Genomic DNA, 18,718 nt, shown 5'->3' with positions numbered 1-18,718 from the left:
GCGCTGCCCGGCCCGGCCCCATGGCGCTGCTCGGCCGCCTGCGGGAGCGGCCCCCGCCGCCCCCCGCCCCGCCGCCCCGCCGGGCTCCGCCGCGGCCGCCCTTCTCCTTCGCCCCGCGCCGCCTGCGCCTGGGCCCGCAGCACCCGCTGCTGGAGGTGAGGCGGAGCGGGGCGAGGCGGGGCGGGGGGCAGCGGCGCGGCCGCGGGCAGCCCCCAGCTCGCCTCTCCTCTTGCAGGACGGCGACGTGCAGAGGCACCTGTACCTGCGGGACGCCCTCACGGGCCGGGCCGAGGAGGCGGAGAGACCCAGGTTCGGTGCTGGGGTTGTGGCAGCCGACAGGGGACCCCAGCGGGCGGCACCGTTACGGTCCTAACTCCGTCGCGTCTTTTGGTCTGGTTTACGGATTGCTCGCGAAGAAGTCATCGAGTACCCCGAGCTGGCAGGGTCCCGCAGGGATCACCGAGCCCAGCTCCTGGCTCCACACAGCACCACCCAAACCCCAAACCCTGTGTCTGAGAGCGGTGTCCAAACGCTCCTTCAGCTCTGTCAGGCTCGGTGCTGTGCCCAGTCCCTGGGCAGCCTGTCCCAGTGCCCGACCACTCTCTGGGTGCAGAACCTTTCCCTAACACCGGCCTGACCTCCCCTGTCCCAGCTCCGTGCCGTTCCCTCGGGTCCTGTCGCTGTCCCCAGAGAGCAGAGCTCAGCGCCTGCCCCTCTGCTCCCCGTGAGGGAGCTGCAGGCCGCAATTCTTCTTCTCCCCTTTCTTCTTAAAAAGGCCACAGTTAAATAAAATCTTCTAAAGAGATACATGCAGCTTACATTAAGGCACTAATTTATATATTGAGTATGGCTGTAACATACTGTTGATGTCCTCATTTCCTCGCAGGGTGTCTGAATTCTGTTGTCACATCTCTGGGTGCTCCCAGGTCTTTGACACCCTGGAGGGCTATGAGCACCACTACAACACGCTGCACAGGAATGTCTGCTCCTTCTGCAAGCGCTCCTTTCCTTCAGGGCATCTCTTGGATATCCACATCTTGGAGTGGCATGACTCACTCTTCCAGATAATGGCCGAGAAACAGAACATGGTGAGTCTTCCACTGGCTGAGTCCTGTGGAAGTGGCAGTTGTCCTGTGTGTGGCGGGAGGCTGGCAAGGCAGTAAGACTGGGAAAGCCCACATTAACTTCTAGTTTTGCTCCATTCAGACATTATGAAGGAGGAGGGGAACCCACCAAAATGATCCTGCATCCCCCATAGGTTGCCTTTGCCAGTGATGTCCTTTTTTCCTGTCTTTCAGTACAAGTGCTTGGTAGAAGGCTGTACAGAGAAATTCAAGAGCAGCAACGACAGAAAGGATCACTTGGTCACCGTTCACCTTTATCCTGCTGACTTCCGATTTGGTAAACCAAAGAAAGTGAAGAGGTAACTGCTGAATTGCAGTATCACAACTGGCTTTCCCACGTAGAGGTAGTGTTGTGCTTCTCTGCTGGTTTGCTCCCTTTCCAGAGTAAGCAAGTTTTTACCTTATAAGACTCAGAAATTAAGTTTTCTGCCTTATCTTAATGTTGAAGTGTGTCTTAGTTCTCTCATGCTTTCTCGAGTTTAAATGCAAAGTCCAATGTCTCTCTGCATCACCTTTTGCATGTTTCCTGCTTTATCTGCAGCTCTTTGAGATATTCCACTCCCGAAAAGTGTGAGTAGAGCATAGGGAGCCTTTGTAAATTTAGTGGATGGTTTTCCCAGCTGGCTGCTCATTTCGAGCGCTGCATTTACTACAGGGATTAACACAGGGACTGATATTGCTTAAAACCATCGTCAGTGACCTGGATGATGGGGTGAAGAGAAAATTCCTTTCCTGCCATGGGGGTGCAGCCATGTGATGGGTGCCCAAAGGGACAGGGAGCCTGGGTCTATGGAGTCTTTCAGCGCTTGCTTGGGTGACCTGCTCCAGTCACACAGTAAATCCTGTTTGAGGCAGAGGATTGGACTAAAAGCCTTCAGAGGTCCTGTCCAAGCTAAGTTGGGAATCAAGCCTGTGAGTAAGTTATGCTTTATGGATAGAAGAATAAAACTTAGGGACTAAGCTGTGTGCTATAACGCAGCGGTGCTAAATACTTTTGCTTAGCTCTCAAGCAGCTTTATGACCTCTGTGGGTGTTTTGTGTAGCCAAATGTCTTTCATGCAATAACTCACAAAAGTCTGACTTGACCTGCTTTATAACTTCATCATGAAATACCTTTTGTTTCTTTTGCTCTGGGCTCACATGGCATCTGCTGAGAAAGGATACAAAATTTTGTCTCTGCAGTGGCACCAAGCAGATGAGCTGTCCCACGCAGCAGGGTGCAAGTGTGCCAATGGATGTCAGCATGGAGACTTCGGAGCAATTCCAAGTGGACCCCATGGAAGTAGGGCCCAGTGAGAGCATGGAGATCCCTCAGCCTGCAGCCAGCCCCAGCCCCTCAGTGCCAGAGAAACGACTCTATAAATCCAGGTCTGTACCAATTGCCTTCACAGGCAAAAATTTCCAGGGTTGGAACCGTACCATCTTAATTTCATACTGCAACACAGCTCAGGGTGTCTCTGTATTGAAGATAAAAGAGGTAATATTTCCATTTATTTTTTAAAAGCCCTTTTTAAAAAAGAGAAAAGCATAAGGAATAAAAAGTGTATGTATGCTGTGAAAGCCTTGTTAGCAAGTTTTTTCTGTTACTCTGCCAGCCCATGATCTCTTCCCAGAGTACTGCAGAATGGCATGGGTCTGAAGGTAATTCAGTTGGAGTCTAAGCCCTAAAGTATTCAAACAAGTTTCCGTCCTGCTTTGTAGCACTTTCCCATCCCAGCTGACTCCGGGCCAAGCTGGTGTGTTTGGCTGTAGCTTTCTGGGCTCCCATGCAGTCACAGGACAAGGTATAAATAAAGTAGGTGAACACCCTACTTACCTTTCCCAAGGCCAGATCAGCATTGCTGTATTTTCTGTTTTTTAGATAAAAGCATTACAGAAAATTGAATCTGAACAGCCTAATACTGCCTTGACTTGATTTCAAATCACCTTTATCACTTACTGTAAAATCTACACACAGTAGCAGCATGTGATATGATCCAAAGGTCACTGAAGCAGCGTGTCACCCTCTTCACAGCACCTGGATTATTGACATTTTAGTAACAGTGTTAATGGTCAATATAGTTCAAGTATCCTGGTCTCGGCACCAATAGTTCCAGGTTTTCCTTATACTATTCCAGCTAGCAAAGGGATACTTTGTTCTGAGTTTGCTGCATCTGAGACAGGCTCGCAGTCTGGAAGAAGCGTGGTGCGCCCACAACTGTGCCAGAGTGCCACACAGGGACCTCAGCTCCCTCGCACTTTCATTGGCATTTGCACTTTGCTTTGTCTGTGAAATTATGCTGTTTCACAACTCTAAGTTGTGAAACCAAGTCTGAAAGTGCTCACCAACATGCTACAGCCTACTGGGTCTGCTTTTGACAGTAGCATGTAATGGTCTATGTGACAGAAAACTGTGGCTTTACATGTCCATGGGGTTAAGGTGATGCTAACTGGCTGACAGAGTGACATTTTAAACTCGACTGCTTTTTCAGGAGTAACAGGTTATAAGCAAGGAAGAAAAGCTGTCTTGAATTTGACATGATGCTCCTGGTCATAAGAGGCTTTGCTGAAAGGCCTCACTTTTACTGTTGCTTCTGCTCTTCGCAATCATACACCTCCACAAAAAAAAACACTCTAATTGCCCAGTGGCATAATACATTTTGTAACAGTTTGTACCTGCTTGTGAAGAGAGAGGAGAGCCCTCCAGCACATAAATGAAATGTGCAGAATAAATGGAAAAGAAGACAGTATTTCCCCCATATTTTGAAATAGGCTTTGGCGATTTAGAAATTTTGCTTTGGTGTCTGTGATACCTTGCTCTTCCCATCCTGGGTGCTGGAAATAACGCAAGGCATAAAACATCCCAGTGATCCTGTGGGAGGTGGGGTGTTAAGGGATGGGCATGGGTGTTGAGAAACAGGCTGGCTATAAGCATACTGAGAGCTTGTCCAAGCGAATCAGTGTGCAGCCAGACCTTTGCACTAGCAACTTGTATCCTACAGAGCTCCTGCAGTGCTTAATGTGCTGGCAAAAGCTGAAATAAGTGACTGTTTCTGCAAGACTTCCTAACACAGGCTGCAGCTGAGCCCTGTGCTTCAAGTCTTACTCTGTGCAGCAGTCAGTTCTGCACCGATATCAAATAAAGATCACTTAACTCATTCAACTCCAGCACCGTTGCCTTGCATTCTTGGGCTAAGCCAGCTTCTCATTTTAAAGCATGACCGTTCCTGATAATTGAATGGTCACAGCAGGACCTCTGCTGATACACGAAGAGCAAAGATCTCACAAATGCATGTTAACAGATGTCTCTCTTTCCAGGGTCCCATCCACAATTTGCTTCGGGCAAGGTGCCACCCGGGGATTCAAAGGCCCAAGGAAGAAAGTCTGAAGCACTAGAGATAGTCACAAGATGAAAAGACACCAGCTGCCACCACCAGCAGACATTATCGATGGTGCCGTGGCCATGCAGGAATATTTGCAGTCACATGCAAGGATCCACTCCCTTACGGGAAAGTGGAAAGGAGACAACAGGGGTTGTGTGGTTTGGGATGCAAAAATATCTCGGGAGGTGCTTTGCTACAGTCCCTTTGTGTCTGCGTACCTCATCCCTTTGAGAGGATTTCTGAGCAGAGCCATGCTTATGTTCATCCTCCATGAGCCACAAAGCTCTCTTCTCTGATACCCCCAAATCCAAACTACAGATAAATTTGTCTGCCTCTGTGCTGCTGAGTTGTTGTGTCTCATCAGCAGCAGGACTCCTCGGGGTAGTAGCAGCTTTCTAGACATACCTTGCCTGATCTTGGTAAATGATTTTCTGAGCTCCAGACAGTCACACGAATTGCACAGACTTAATCGCTGCCAAAAATGCAGCAGGGGTAACACAGAGAAACATCCACTGTATGCCCTCTTCTTCTAGGAAGCCCTGCATCCTCCCAGCCCCATCAGCTGGCCTGCTGGATGAGTATCATCACACTTCCCTACCAGCCTTACTCACCTACAGGTGAGGACTGTGTTTGTATGGAGCAGTGTCTGAGAAGGGCTGTTGGAGTGGCTTAGGGCTGCGCTGCTCCTGCGTGAAACCATGCATGCAGAAAAAACATTATATTTGCCATACCTGTATCTTCTGCAATCTTGCCTTCAGTGTACTGAGCAGAGTATGTCTGAAAGCCCCTAGATAACAAGGCACAACACTTTCACAGTCTAGCTTACTTTTTGTCTGACGTTTTCTAGCAGCATTATTGAAAGATCATGGTGCAAACAGCCCTGCTGACAGCATATGGACATGGGGTGGGGTGAACTTTGGTTTCTTGTCACCAGTTGCTAGCAAAAAGTTCCAACCTGCAGCAGAGCACTGCAACGTGGAGGTGAGAGTAAAGGTGCTGTCTTGCAATGCAGGTGGAGCCAGAAAGACAGAAGGAACCTTTGGCCTTTGCCCCAAATAACTCCAAAATCAATTGATGATGGAGATGATTTTTCCATCCATAAAGAAAAAAAAATCACAGGAGGTCACTGGTATGGCATTTATCCAAGAAGCTTAGGATCCGTAATTGCTTTTTTTCCTTCTCTCCTCTCTAGAAGGAACAAAAGGCAAAAAAAGTCTTTGAAAACTTCTTGCAAATAGGAGCAGAGAGCAATTTTTAAAGGGACATAAGTGATTTCCTTGTGAGTTTTAAAATGTTTCATTCTGTTTAAAACAGCTGGTTTGTCCAGCTTTAATCCTTGCTCCTCAGCTACAGCGGTCCCTGGCCAACAAACCCACTGGAGCTGAGTAGAGTGGAGGGTTGGAGGGAAATGTGGAAAGGGAGGGCAGGGACAGAGTGAAGGCTGTGCAGAGGGAAGCACAGGTGCTGGGAGGGACAAACAGGATGGAGGATATTGCAGAAGGAGGGATGCCACCCCACATCTGGTGCCTGCCACCACCCACAACTTCAGCAGTGCAGCAAGCACCATGCACTGCCCTGGGGCCTCCAGCAGCAGAGGTAGGCCATCAAAAAAAGCACATCCCGAAGCAGGAAGCCCCTAATGAGATATTTCCGTGCTGAGATAACTGAAAATGTTAAGTCCCTGAGCCTGCAGGCTCGGGTGTGCTGAGGTATGAAGATCACACAGGAGATACCAAGTCTGCTGCTCAGTGCTCCCCATTGTATGTTTAGCTCTGAAGCTTCCATCTGGAAACATCTTTCTTCATTTTTCCCAGACTCTGAGTGTCCACCCTTGGTCTTAAAAAAATAAGTAAAAATCATAGTCACAGACTCTGGGCTCATTGCTGCCTCTTTTGGCGGGGGGATCAGCTTTTTGCAGAGTCCACGGGCCAGCCTTTCCTGGGTGGCTGGTGCTGTTGAGAAAACTTTATTTCAAGCAAGGAAGTGAAGGGCATGTGGTGTGACCCCCGCTTAGCTTTGGCATCCCTGGCATGTCTCTGGTGGCACACTACCCCGTGGCTGGTGGCTCTTGGAGCCTGGTTCTTCCATCCCTCGCCCCCAGCTCGCTCCTCCCTGGCAGTGCTGCTGCTGGGGATGCCAGGCCTGCAGGGCTGTCTCCAGTCACTGGAGCCATCAGTGGACTTGGGATGTGGCCGGGTGCCACCCTGAGGTCTTGCAGCCTTCAAAGACGGAGATCTTTCCAGCTCCCCCTACTTCGCCAGCCCGGGAGCCCTGTGCTGCAGAAGACAGGTCTCGTGAGGCCCCAGCTGCAGTTCAGGAGCAGCCAGCACAGGAGGGACCTGTCGGAGAGGGTCCAGAGGAAGCCACGAGGACGATCAAGAGGCTGGAGCACCTCTCCTTGTGAAGACAGGCTGAGGGAGCTGGGATTGTTCAGCCTGGAGTAGAAAAGGCTCCAGAGAGACCTGATAGCAGAATTCCAGTGCCTAACGGGGGCTACAGGAAAGCTGGAGAGGGGCTCTTTGTCAGGGGGTGTAGTGACAGGACAAGGGGGAATAGCTTTAAACCGAGAGTAGGTTTAGGTTAGATAGTAGGAAGAAATTCTTCACTGTGAGGGTGGCAAGACACTGTCCCAGGCTGCCCAGAGAGGCTGTGGATGCTCTACCCCAGCAGTGCCCAAGGCCAGGTTGGATGGGGCTCTGGGCAACCTTGGTCTAATAGGAGGTGCCCCTGCCTGTGGCAGGGTTTGGAACCGGATGGGCTTTAAGGTTCCTCCCAACCCAAACCATTCTGTGATTCTATTCTATGAATCTTGGAGGTGCTGTCTCTGGCTCCAGCACTGCCCAAGTCCAGCACTGCAAGAAGAGGAGGTGGTTGAGCAGCTTTGGCTTGCTGCAGAGGTTTTATGCCCCAGAAAATGAAAAGAAAAGAAAACAAAAACCCAACAAAGGAAAAAGCAGCCAGCTCTAGGCTTTTTCTCCTCCCAGTTATTCTGCCTCATTCACAAGCTGTACCCGAGGGTCAGAGCAGAGGACAAGCCCCAGATTCACCACTTCCACCCAATGCACTAAAATGGCAGGATTGCCTGCTGCTCACCTGCTACTCGCCTGCTGCTGGCGCCCACCAGCACCATCCTGCTGCAACAGGTGGGAGATGGCACCAAAATCCCACTGGGATTCAGGCACAAGGTGAGCAGGAAGCTCTGTCACGTGCAGGAGGTGCTGCTGAGGAAATGCCCACACACTCACTGCCTCATGCACTGCTCCAGGCCCCAGCAGCTGCTAGCTCAACCATTACAGTGGCAGCAGTCCTGGCAGTGCTGTAGCCACTGAAGCCATGTGCAGCACTTGGAATAACGTGGACAAAATGCAGCACGTCCACCATCACCTCCCTGGCGCTTGGGGTGCGAGCCACAAAACACAGGCCCACACCGCACCACTGTGTGCTGGGACGGACCATCTCAATGCCCTGCTGGTGGCCAATTCCTTTCTTAAAACACCGACGACCCCCTTCTGTACTGCTCACCCGCCTGCGCAGCAAAGCCCAGTAGTGCACGGCGGGGTGCAGCTGCAGTGGCACATGGTGAAGTGCATGTGCCCCAGTGTACGGCAGGGTGCAGGTGCAGCAGTGCAGGGCAGGGTGCACCGGCACTGCTTCCCCACGGAGCACCAGGGGACACGTGGCTGCACCGCACCTGAGGACAAAGTGCGGGGCGAAGGCCAGGCGCGGGCAGAGGCAGCCATGGCTCTGTGCGGTGCGGCCGTCCTGCTGGGCACCGCTCTCCTCCTGCTGGCCCCCAGGGGCACCCAGGTGAGCCTGAGCCTCTGCGGTGCAAGGAACCCTGATGCGAGGAGCCACTGCCCTCATGCGTGCCCCCCTCTCTCCTGCAGGCTCTCGACGGCCCTGTTGGGGAGGATGTGGACGTGAAGCTGGATCTGGTGAAGGAAATGTAAGAAATATCATGGCACCGCTGTTCAGGGGGGTGGTGATGGATCTGGCTGGGAAAAGCAGCAGGCAAAACAACACCCCCAAGCATAAGGCACCTCAGGGGGAATGCACTGCTCTCGCTGCGTGCGATTTGCCAGCCCCGCTGCCCCACATGCTGCCTCTGCTCTCCCTTCCAGCCTCCTGGGTCGAAGAGCGGTGGAGCCACCAGAAGAAGGTGAATGGGCCAAGGATGCTGGAGCAGGTAGCATTGTCTGTCCTGGCAGCGCCCAGGCCTTGTGCCACCGCCTTGGCCACTTACAACCTCTGCTCCCCCCTGCAGGGTCACCCCAAGTCCAGGCGGGACCGGAGGAGGACCGCGACCACCTCTACCACTCTGTAGCGGAGGCCGAGGCCGAGGAGCCTGCTGACCTCGGGAAACCCCTGGCTCTGTCCATGGAGGTGCAGAACGGCCCTGAGAAGGACCGCGACCACCTCTACCATGGCTGAGTGGGACTGTGGCCCTGCCCGGGCTGCAGACGAGGGGCTCTGCCCTCCCCAGTAGCCCCCCAATAAAACCTCTCCGCACTCCTTATCCTGGTTGTCTCCTCGTTTCTGCCAGGAGCACAGTTCTACAGTTCTATACCATCCGGGGGTGTTTAAGGAAAGGTTGGATGTGGTACTTAGGGGCATGTGGGTTTAGTGGGTAATATTGGTGGTAGCGGGACAGCTGGATCAGATGATCGTGGAGGTCTTTTCCAACCTTAATGATCCTATGATTCTGTACCACAGCACAGCCCCAAAATTCTCAGTTTTGGGGAACCTCGACAGGCTGGGAGGGGGCTCAGCCCATCACCCCGGTGCGGTGTGGGGATCTCAGCAAACCCCAACACTTCCCAGCTTGGGCGGGCCCCTGCCTGGCTACCAGCAAGGACACGGATGCTGCGGCAGCACCAGGAAAGCCTTTTAATAGCGATGTCGAACTCTCTGACAGGGATCGCCTTGCCCAGCGCAGAGGTAAGCAGGGTGATGTGGTGCTGGGGGCAGGGCGTACGCCCAGCTGAGGCACACGGGTGACAAATGGCAGCCGACACCTGTGCCATCGCAGCTCAGCTGTCAGTGAAGTTCGCTTTGCGCTTTTCCACAAACGCCGTCATCCCTTCCTTGCGGTCATCCTAGCGGAAGAGTAGAGGTTGGGGGGGGGAGGGAGGCCGTGGCCCTGCTCCACCCGCACAATGCACCCAGGGCCGGCCCCACACTCACGGTGGCAAAGGTGGCGTAGAAGAGCCGCTTCTCTGTCCTGTTCCCCTCCGCCAGTGTTGTCTCAAAGGCTGGGACAGGGGGAGAAGATGGGGACACCGTGCAGCCAGCACCTCCCATGGTGCCCCCTACCCCTAAAAACCCATACCAGCGTTGACAGATTCCTTTGCCATAGCCACCACCAGCTTGGAGTTGCCGGCAATCTTCTCAGCACAGCTGATGGCCGCGTCCAGCAGCTTGTCCACGGGGAAGACCTTGCTGACGAGACCTAGGGGACAAGCAGGGAGCTAGCAGCAGGGCTGGGGGAGTGTCACCGTGATGCTGGCCTCACCCACATCCCTACCTGCTGCCTTGGCCTCCGCCGCCGAGATCCGATCCCCAGTGAGCACCATCTCCATGGCCAGCGACTTCCCCACCGCCCTGGTTAGCCTCTGCGTCCCGCCAGCGCCTGGGGAAGGGGTGCTAGGCACAGCGGGCGGGGACCCCCAGCTGTCCCTGCCCTGTCGAGGGGGCTGCGCGACCCGCGCTCACCTGGGATCGTCCCCAGCAGGATTTCGGGCTGCCCGAACTGCGCCGTCTCCCCAGCGTAGATGATGTCGCACATCATGGCCAGCTCACACCCGCCGCCCAGCTGGCCACACAGCAGGGTTAGCGTGGGCGCGGGGCGTGTGGCGGAGGGCACGCGGGGACACAGGGACACTCACGGCGTAGCCGTTGACAGCGGCGATAGTGGGCTTCCGGACGGTGGCCACCCGGTCCCAGCCGGCCAGGAAGGCGCCGCCGTAGCACTGCTGGAAGCTTTTGCCCTGCATCTCCTTGATGTCGGCGCCGGCTGCAACGGGAGCAGGGGCGGTCGGGGCGCGGGGACCCCGAGGCGAGCAGGGCGGGGAGGCGGGCGGCGGCGCTACCTGCGAAGGCCTTGTCGCTGCCGGTGATGACGATGGCGCCCACCTGCGCGTCGGCCTCGAAGGCGTCGAGCGCCCGCCGCAGCTCCGCCATCAGCCCCTCGCAGAGGGCGTTCAGCGCCTGCGGCCGCTGCAGCCGGATCAGGCCCACGCTGCCCTTGGCCCCCGCCTTCTGCACCTGCAGGAACTGGAAGGGGGGCCCTGCCCGCGGCCCCGTAACCGGTCACGCCGCCGTCGGCGGCAACCCCGCGCCCCCCGCCCCGCTCCCAGCGCCGCGCCGCCCGCCGCCATTTCGAGGCGACCTTCGGCCGGCGCGGCGCCCCCTCGCCCCGCGGGGCGCTCCCGGTGCCCGGCTCACCGGCGCTGCTGCAGCCCCGCGCCGCCGGCAGGGGCCGGCCCGGCGGAAGCGGGACGGGGCCGGGGACGGGGCCGGGACCGAGCAGGCGGCGGGCGACGGCGGCGGGGCGGAGCAGCGCGCGCACGGCGGCAGCCATGGCAGCGGAGCGCGGCGGCGGACGGCGGCCGAGGCCACACCCCCCGCCCCCGCCGAGCGCCCGTTGGCCGGCGCGGCCCCGCCCCACGCCGCGGAGCGGAGCGGAACCGGCGGCGGCCCCGGGCCCGGTGAGCGCGGGGCGCGGGCGGGAGCGATCGCGCGCGTGCGTGGAAGCGCGCGGCCGCGGCGGTGCACGGCGGCGACGCGCGGGGGGGGGGGGGGGAAGGAGCGGGGAGCGCGCACCCGCGGGCGTGATCTGGGCGCGGGCACGCGGCCCGCGCGGCGGTGCCGGCAGCCGCCCCTCGGGGCCGAGCGCCAGTCCGCACGTGGGCGCGCCGGAGGGTGCGCGCTGCCCGTGCAGGACTCAGCGGGGCGCACGTGCACGCACCCCGTGCGCTGCTGCGCGTGGTACGCCCGCACGCCCCTCGAGCGTCGCGTGAGCGAGGGCGCGCGCGCAACCCCGGCACGCTCTGCACGTGCTCGCAGCCCGGCCCTCCCTGTGCGCAGGTCCCGCGGGATGAGGCGGCGCGTGGCGTGGTGCTGGACGCTGATGCTGCTCGCCGCCGCCTTCTGCGACGTGGCCGCCGGCAAGGGTGGGCGCGGGGGCGCCCGCGGGTCCGCACGGGGCAGGGCGCGGGGGGCTGCCCGCAGCCGGCCGAGGGCCCTGCCCCGCTACGGCGGGGCCCTGCGCGTCGCGGCGGCGGCGGCGGCTGGCGGGGCAGCGGCGGGGGCCGCGCTGCAGCGAGCCCGGCTGGCCGGCGGGCCTGACGACGGCATCGAGTACCGCGAGGGCAACGGGACGGCCGGCGCGTGGACCTCGGTGGCCCCGGGCTGGGCGGCGTGGGGCCAGGTCGCCTCCTGGCTCTGCCCGCTCGCTGCCCTCCTGCACCGCTTGGTGGCCTGATCCTGCCCACCCCCCAACGAGGACCAGACACCTGTACCTGGCCAGAGGTGCCCCCGCTGTGGGGCAGGACCCCACAGAGCCCCGGGCTCACGGCCTCGCTGCGCCAATGCTGAGCCCCACCACCTCAGGTGCCCCTGTTTGTACCACCCCTTCGCACGTGGGATTCTCGATGTTTCGGCAGTGACAGCGCAGCAATAAAGCCAGGCAGAAAGTACACGTGACTGGCTGCGGCCCAAGCACGGAATACGGGATGGGTGGCACAAGCTGAGCGCCCTGGGGCAGCCGAAGCCCCTGTTCCAGGGCCACAGTGGTTTTATCTGGGGCTGGAGGTTGCGACTGCAGTGTTTGATTTCTGCTGGAGGCACCCTCTTCCCCCAGTCCTTGCGGGGTGGCCACAGCCATCCCTGAGGCACCTCATCCCCCACAGCAACAATACAGGGCAGTGCCCATGGCACAACCCACCCCCGCCCCCCCCAGCCACACAAGTTCCAGCAAGGCACAGATCAACAAAAGCCGCTTTAATCATACCCCCATGCTGCCAGGGTCCGCCTCCCTGCTGTTGCTGAGATCTCTGCGCCCCTTGGTGAGCCCACGCTGACCCCATCCCTCAGTCCAGCGTCACCTTGCCCAGGCGTCCGGCACGGAAGGCACGCAGGAACTCGTAAGCAGCAGCTGAGTAGTTGAGCATCGTCACGTTGACATTCCCTGGAGAAGGAGGCAGCGGACATGAAGGAAGGTGCCAGAGGCTGGTGCAAGCCCTCAGCAGAGTCCACAGCCCTACAACCCCCCAAAACCCAAGGACCATAGAGTGCCCTACACTCACCTGTTCCCGTGAGCACCTTCACCTTCTGCGTCTTGCCCAGGATGAGCGCCACATGCTTCAGCACATGCCCAATGTCGTCACTGGCCTCAGGCAGCCCATAGTGCTGCACGTACCTGCCAGAAGGACGTGGCTGCCACCCGGCCCGGCACGTGGCTGCGCCTCAGGGTGCCTCCGGCTCCTCCCCATCTCCGCGCCATGCTCACCCAAATTGCTGCTGCCTGTTCAGCGTGTACAGCAGGTAGTCAGCCATGATGTCCTCCCCGACCAGGTGGTCGCGGATAGCTCCTGGAAGAGAGGGCAAGTCCCAGCACCTTCAGCCTGCCTCAGCTCTGCACTACGGCAGCCCCGCTCCCAGCCCTGTCACCTCTCCCTGCACCCATGCATGGCCTGTGGACACTAGGCCAGACACAAAGCCCTCAAGCGTTGGCTGTGGACAATGGCGCTGCTCTGCCCAGTGGCCAGCGCCAGCTCAGGCCCTGAATGCATCTTACCACACAGTGCCAGCTTCATGCCTGTCTCCACGTCCCCCAACTTCGGGGGCAGCACTCCAGGAGTGTCCACCAGATACATGAGGGGCGTCTCACAGACCTGCAGTGGGACGGCGGGGCTGTTACACAGGCAGGGACACGTGGCCCAGTAATTAGCAACACAGGCTCAGGCAGGGGTGGTGACACCACTAACAAGCTGAGCTCTTCATTGGAGTCTTGCTGCAAAGTAACGGGGTACCTTGACAGGCTTCTGAGGACAGCAAGTGCACAGGCCCTTCCCCAAGGCCAGCACTCACCCAGCTGGCAGGGAGAAAATGGACAGTACCTGAATTCTGGTCAGCACTGCCTTGGTGACACCCGGCTCGCCACCGACTGCGGTGGCTTTTCCTTTGGGGAAAGGAGAGAGTGAGGGAAACAAGTGACTTGCCTCGGCACGGCAATGCCAGTGCCTCCTTCCCACGCCAGAGAAATACCCTTTCTGAGGTGCAGCCTCCGCAGCGAGTTGATGAGTGACGACTTGCCCACGTTGGGCACACCGATCACCATGATGCTGTACTCGGCGTTCTGGAAGCAAGGAGGATACACGCAGGCAGAAGCCGGTTACCAGCCAGCTACACCTCAGCAGCCACACAGAAGCAGCCCAGTGTTTGCCGGCACTTCCAGGCGTGCAGCACCCTCTCCTCAGCGGGAGAGGGAGGTGCCTGCAGCCCTGATTCCCTGGTCACCCACTTGCTGGTGCCGCACTGAGACCGCAGGCCCAGAGTGACATTGCACACGTGCTTGCAGTCTTGTCTCTTCTTACCTCAGCCCTGTGGTAGCGGGGGCTGCTGTCGATGAGCTTGGCAACCAGGGGGACAATCTGCAGGGAAGCGGGGAGAAGGGCTCTCACTTGGGGCCAAGGAGAGGATGGGGCACCTTGGCCAACTGGAGCCAACCTTGGAGGCGTGGGATGCCGTGAACCAGCGATGCTGGTCACCAGGCATGCTACTACATGTCACCTCCCCACAGCATGGCGCAGCGGGGAGCCACACTGGGGCTGCTGTCCCGTTACCTTCTTGACATTGTTGTCCCGCTGGCAATCAGCAAAGACAACGTGCAAACATCCCTGCTGCTTCAGCTGCTCCAGGACTCTCTGTGGAGACAGAGGCACTCCTGGCACCGTCCTGCAGTGGCCCCACAGGACCCTGGCCAGCTCCAGCACCCCTTGTGCTCACCGGCTGCTGGCGAGGGTCGGCCAGGTCCATCTTGTTCAGAACCAGAACGTGTGGGCGGATGCCCAGTGCCTCCTGCAGCATGGGGTTACGGCCTGACAGCGGGATGTGCACGCTGCTAAGGTGAACGACCGTGTGCTGGCAGTGGGGGCAGATACTGGGGAAAACAGAAGGGCTGGGGGGGGAGAGGAGGGTCCGGGGGCCAGTTTGGGGGTGACAGGGCTCGTACAGTGGGGGGGGGAAGGGGAGGGTTAAGGGACTTGGGCCAGGGCAGCGGGGGGCGATAGGACACGGGGCGAGGTGCCGGGGAGGGTGCCGTGGCGGAGGATATGCGAGCGTCGTGCACCTCGACGAGGCAGTCGGCGCGCCGCAGGGAGCCCCGCATCTGCCGCAGCCCTGGAACGCAGCGCCGGGTGAGCGGCGGGACGCCCGCGGAGGGGCTCGCCCGCCGCCGGGCCCTCACCTTTGGCCATGTGCCCGGGGAACCAGGAGGCCACGTCGCGGCCGCCGAAGTCGAAACGAGCCCGGAAGGCGCCGGGCCCCGAGCGAGGCCCGCCCGCGGCGGCGGCGGCCGCTCTCAGCGCTCCCGCCCACCCCGTCATGGCGGCGCGAGCGGCGGCGGCGGGCAGGGGAGGGAGGAGGCGGGGCCGCCACCGGGGGCCGGGGCCTCGCTCCGCTCCGCCCCGTCCCGCCCCGCCCCGCCCGTCGCCGTTCTCCCCTCAGAGCCATGGCGACGCCGCGCCCTGCCGAGCCTGCGGCGGGGGGCGAAGCCTCGGCGGCGGGGCCGGGCGGGGCCCGAGGGGCGCCCCCCGCGGTCCCCGCCGCCCCCCCCCCCGCCGCCCGCCGCCGCCCCCCAGCCGCCGCCCGCCCCGGGGCCCGCCGCGGAGCCTGCCCTCCAGCCCGCCCTCCAGCCCGCCCCGCAGCCAGGCCCGGCGACGGCCCCGCTGGACGACACGCGCTTCATGATCGCCGGCACCAACTGGTACTAGCGGCGCTGCGGGCCCCGCGGGGCCGGGGGGGGGCCCCCGGCGGCCCCGCGTTCAATAAAGGAGGCTCGGATGGCAGCGGCCAGGCGGGTTTTATTGCCGGTCGGCGGCTCGCGGCAGCCGGTTGAGTCGGTCGGCCTCCCGCCAGCCCGACAGCAGCGCCCCGTGCGTGGTGGAGTAGAAGGTGCGGTGGGTGGCCTCGCCGGCGAAGAGGAGCTGCAGCGGCTGCGGGGAGGCGGGAGGTGAGCTCCCCAGCTGCTCCTGAAGCAGCTCCCCCAGGACCCAGAGGCCTCCCACCATCCCCGGGGTCCGGCGGGGGGAGGGGGGGGTGCCCCCTCGCATGCACAGCCCGCTGCGCAGCTCTGCGGGGAGCAAGAGGCAGGCGCCTCTGTACGCCTCAGGCACCGCGGCAGAGGCCCAGGAGGAATACTGCGTGGCCTGAGGATGCCGGAAGGTGGGTGGGGGGAAGCTGCACGTCCCCAGAGTTTATGGGAATGGGGTACCCCCCCTCATCCCTGAAGCTCGGCAGGAGGACTCGAGCATCGTGGACTCCTGAACAGAGCAGAAGCCGTCTCCCTGTCCTTCTTGGGGTGCCCTATTGCCACCTGTGGCCACCCATCCCCACGCATCTCCACCCAGTCAGAGGAACAGCACCAGGGTGGCTGTCCCATGGGTCCCATACACCCGCCATCTGTAATTACCCTGGGTAATTACAGGGTATTACCCTGGGGTCTGATGCATCCTCAGGCAGAGGCTGGGCCAGCGCGTCGATGTCATCCCCTGAGCTGCCAACAGCCACGTAACTGTAGGAGCCCCGGGTGTAGGGTGCACTGTGCCACTGGGACCGGAGCATGCTCCGGGGAGCAGGCAGGCGTGGGTTCCCTACACACATGGGGACAAAGCTGAGACCTGTCCTCCCAGCACCACTCCGGGTGTCGGGAGAGCCCCCCAGCCTTCTGCCTAAGCAGCCTGGGAGCTCTTGCACGGAGATTCAGGGGATCTTCCATCTCTGAAGGCAGTCACCCTGGTCCCACTGGGCGGCAGCGGGTAGGGGAGCAGGTACCTGTCAGCGTGCGGAGAACGCTGGTCATGGTGCGGAGAACCTCTGCATCGCTTAGCGTCTCCATGTACTCCGCCTCCTTCCCAGCAATGAAGCCACAGAGGACGTGCCCGAGCCTGGGGGAGGGAGAGGAGGGCACCCATCAGGACAGCAGGCGATGGGGCTGGATCCGCGCAGGCAAGAGCCCTCTCTGCCCTGGGAACACCACCGTTCCCACTGTGCCGCAGCCAGAGCTGACAGCAGCTCTGTGAAGGCTTGACGCCACAGACGGGACCGAGATGCTCATTCACGTTGCCCTGAAGGTGCCCAAACATAGCACTGCCTGCCAGCACCGCAGAGATGCCGTGGTGTGGGGCTGAAGCGCCCAGCCACATACTGCTCTGGTGGCTGGAGGACCACAAAGCCGATGAGCTTCTTGAACCAGCTGGCCTCCAGGTCAGTGCTGGGCTCTGCAAGGGGCGACTCGTCCTCCCACACCACTTCCAGGAGCTGCTGCTCGGGCTCCCAGAAGGGCTGCTCGAACTCCAGGAAGATCTTGTTGTTGGTGCCGAAGCCCAGGCGGCGAATGGCCTCTGCTTTCCGTTTGGGCAGGGGGGGCTGGAAAAAGTCCTGATGGTGTTCTTTGAGGAAACCTACAGAGAGAAGATCAGGCAGCTCCTTCCACTGCAATCCGGCTGCTCACTGAGCCTGGGGTGGCAGTGGGGCTCAGCAGGGTGATGCAGCAGTCAGGGAAGGGAGTAGGGCCCCAGTGCTTGGGTTCGGGATGCTTCCTCCTTGTGGTCCGTGGGAAGGGGAGGCTGGGAAGGGGCTCAGGCCAATCCTGCCCATCTTCAGCCTTGCCAGCCAGCAGCAGCGGACAGGAACATCCCCTCGTGGTGTGGGGCAGGGACTGGGTACCAGGGGATGGGCCCGGCAGGGAATCGGTGGTCTCACCCAGCGGGACGGTGATGATGGCGTGGTCAGCGAGGAAGGAGTCACCGTCCTCGCACTCCACCCGGACGGGGAAGATCCTTGCCACATCCCCCTTCTCACAGAAGGACCCCTGCCACTGGATGGTTTTCACTGGCTTGTTGAGCAGGACGGTGCCCTCAGGCAGAGCTGCGAGCATGCGGTCGGGCAGGCTGCTGTAGCCGCTGTGGGAGAGGATGACAGCAGGGATGCCTACCTTCCCCGCTTGGTCACCCTGTGTGGGACCCCACCAGGGCGTCCCCAGCGCTCCCCTCTGCTCCCTGCCCCACACTTACCCCGGGAAGGTGCAGTCCAGGCCGGGCAGCGAGGTGTACTCCCCAAAGGACCCCAGGGCCACCAGGTCCATGCTATGGGTGCCGCTGATGCAGCACTCCAGCTTGAGACAGGTGCTGAGGATGGCCAGCCGGAGCCGCTTGCTGTCCTCATTCTCATCCCAGGCGTGGGCCAGCCGGGCGAGCTCTGCCCGCAGGTACTGCCCCACGCCGGCAGCAGGCAGCTCCTTGGCATGGAGGAAGGCCTGGGTCGAGCCCAGCAGCTCAGCGAAGAGGGCGCGGGTGCTGCTCACCAGCTCGGGGCTCAGCACCTTCCCCGAGCTGCCGTAGGTGACGCAGGGCAGCAGCGGGTGCCCCCCCGCCTCCACCCGCTGGTTCTCCTCCTCGGCAGCGCCGGGCCCCAGCAGGCCCCAGCAGGAGGCCAGGCGAAAGACGGGGTTCCCCTCCGAGGGCCCGTGGATCCAGTGCGCGCCCAGCTCCGCCAGCCCCGAGGCTGCAGGAGGGGGACGGGCTCACCCCGGGGCTCCCGACCCCGAGCACGGAGCCGCCCCCCCCCCCCCCCCCCCCTTCCCCTCCCCCAGCGCCGTGCTCCCCCCGCTCCCTACCGAAGGGGCGGCTCCAGATGCGGCCCCCGGCGCGGCTCCCCGCCTCCAGCAGCCGGACAGCGCCGGGGCCCTGCAGCCGCTGCGCCGCCCCCAGCGCCGCCAGCCCCGCGCCCACCACCAGCACCCGCCGCCCGCCGCCGCCCTCCATGGCGCCCGCGCCGCTTCCGGGGACACCCCGGATCTGCGTGGCCACGCGCCCGTGCGAGAGAAGGCCCCTGCGAGCAATTGTTGTGATGATTATTTTGTTCTGTACGTGCGCGTACGGGTGTTGTGGCCTTTAACCGTCTCCGCGGCCTTGCAGCAAGCAGCGGGGCGGGGACACGCAGAGCAGGAGC

At 60.6% G+C, this 18,718-nt stretch overlaps 6 protein-coding genes across 8 annotated transcripts; 3 read left to right on the top strand and 3 right to left on the bottom strand.

Moving 5' to 3' along the window:
* Positions 1 to 20: 20 nt before the first annotated feature.
* Positions 21 to 6,355, top strand: ZNF511 (zinc finger protein 511; the record flags this gene model as incomplete). The annotated part of the gene is made up of 6 exons (XM_080598632.1): positions 21 to 155; positions 236 to 309; positions 887 to 1,088; positions 1,299 to 1,423; positions 2,307 to 2,492; positions 4,422 to 6,355. The coding sequence occupies 6 exons, from the start codon at positions 21 to 23 to the stop codon at positions 4,489 to 4,491; spliced, it is 792 nt and encodes a 263-aa protein (XP_080454758.1). The 3' UTR covers positions 4,492 to 6,355.
* A 150-nt stretch (positions 6,356 to 6,505) lies between these two features.
* On the top strand, positions 6,506 to 10,433 carry LOC308197692 (uncharacterized protein). 3 transcript variants are annotated; one of them, XM_080598631.1, is made up of 4 exons: positions 6,506 to 8,293; positions 8,374 to 8,432; positions 8,608 to 8,645; positions 8,751 to 10,433. In XM_080598631.1, exons 1-4 carry the CDS (start codon positions 7,820 to 7,822, stop codon positions 8,915 to 8,917), a joined length of 738 nt encoding a protein of 245 aa, XP_080454757.1. In that variant the 5' UTR covers positions 6,506 to 7,819; the 3' UTR covers positions 8,918 to 10,433. The 3 variants fall into 3 exon arrangements, with proteins under 3 accessions (XP_080454757.1, XP_080454756.1, XP_080454755.1); XM_080598630.1 differs by having other exon boundaries at positions 8,608 to 8,672; XM_080598629.1 differs by having other exon boundaries at positions 8,608 to 10,433.
* On the bottom strand, positions 9,351 to 11,124 carry ECHS1 (enoyl-CoA hydratase, short chain 1). The gene is made up of 8 exons (XM_080598628.1): positions 10,931 to 11,124; positions 10,576 to 10,773; positions 10,372 to 10,499; positions 10,199 to 10,298; positions 10,011 to 10,115; positions 9,816 to 9,935; positions 9,671 to 9,738; positions 9,351 to 9,582 (listed from the first exon to the last, which is right to left on the bottom strand). The coding sequence occupies exons 1-8, from the start codon at positions 11,064 to 11,066 to the stop codon at positions 9,517 to 9,519; spliced, it is 921 nt and encodes a 306-aa protein (XP_080454754.1). The 5' UTR covers positions 11,067 to 11,124; the 3' UTR covers positions 9,351 to 9,516.
* Positions 11,091 to 12,185, top strand: SPRN (shadow of prion protein). Its single transcript, XM_080598633.1, has 2 exons — positions 11,091 to 11,193; positions 11,573 to 12,185. The coding sequence occupies exon 2, from the start codon at positions 11,583 to 11,585 to the stop codon at positions 11,967 to 11,969; it is 387 nt and encodes a 128-aa protein (XP_080454759.1). The 5' UTR covers positions 11,091 to 11,193; positions 11,573 to 11,582; the 3' UTR covers positions 11,970 to 12,185.
* Positions 12,186 to 12,472: 287 nt separating this feature from the next.
* On the bottom strand, positions 12,473 to 15,164 carry MTG1 (mitochondrial ribosome associated GTPase 1). Its single transcript, XM_080598627.1, has 11 exons — positions 14,955 to 15,164; positions 14,824 to 14,887; positions 14,495 to 14,600; positions 14,332 to 14,412; positions 14,083 to 14,139; positions 13,754 to 13,844; positions 13,606 to 13,667; positions 13,284 to 13,380; positions 12,996 to 13,077; positions 12,793 to 12,905; positions 12,473 to 12,674 (listed from the first exon to the last, which is right to left on the bottom strand). The coding sequence occupies exons 1-11, from the start codon at positions 15,091 to 15,093 to the stop codon at positions 12,577 to 12,579; spliced, it is 990 nt and encodes a 329-aa protein (XP_080454753.1). The 5' UTR covers positions 15,094 to 15,164; the 3' UTR covers positions 12,473 to 12,576.
* Positions 15,165 to 15,550: 386 nt separating this feature from the next.
* Positions 15,551 to 18,660, bottom strand: PAOX (polyamine oxidase). Its single transcript, XM_080598616.1, has 7 exons — positions 18,384 to 18,660; positions 17,782 to 18,271; positions 17,471 to 17,670; positions 16,914 to 17,169; positions 16,541 to 16,653; positions 16,202 to 16,359; positions 15,551 to 15,702 (listed from the first exon to the last, which is right to left on the bottom strand). The coding sequence occupies exons 1-7, from the start codon at positions 18,529 to 18,531 to the stop codon at positions 15,571 to 15,573; spliced, it is 1,497 nt and encodes a 498-aa protein (XP_080454742.1). The 5' UTR covers positions 18,532 to 18,660; the 3' UTR covers positions 15,551 to 15,570.
* Positions 18,661 to 18,718: the final 58 nt, after the last annotated feature.

Source organism: Anser brachyrhynchus, assembly GCF_964034855.1.
Source record: "Anser brachyrhynchus genome assembly, chromosome: 6".
NCBI lineage: Eukaryota > Metazoa > Chordata > Aves > Anseriformes > Anatidae > Anser > Anser brachyrhynchus.
This window is presented reverse-complemented; position numbering and strand designations above follow the sequence as displayed.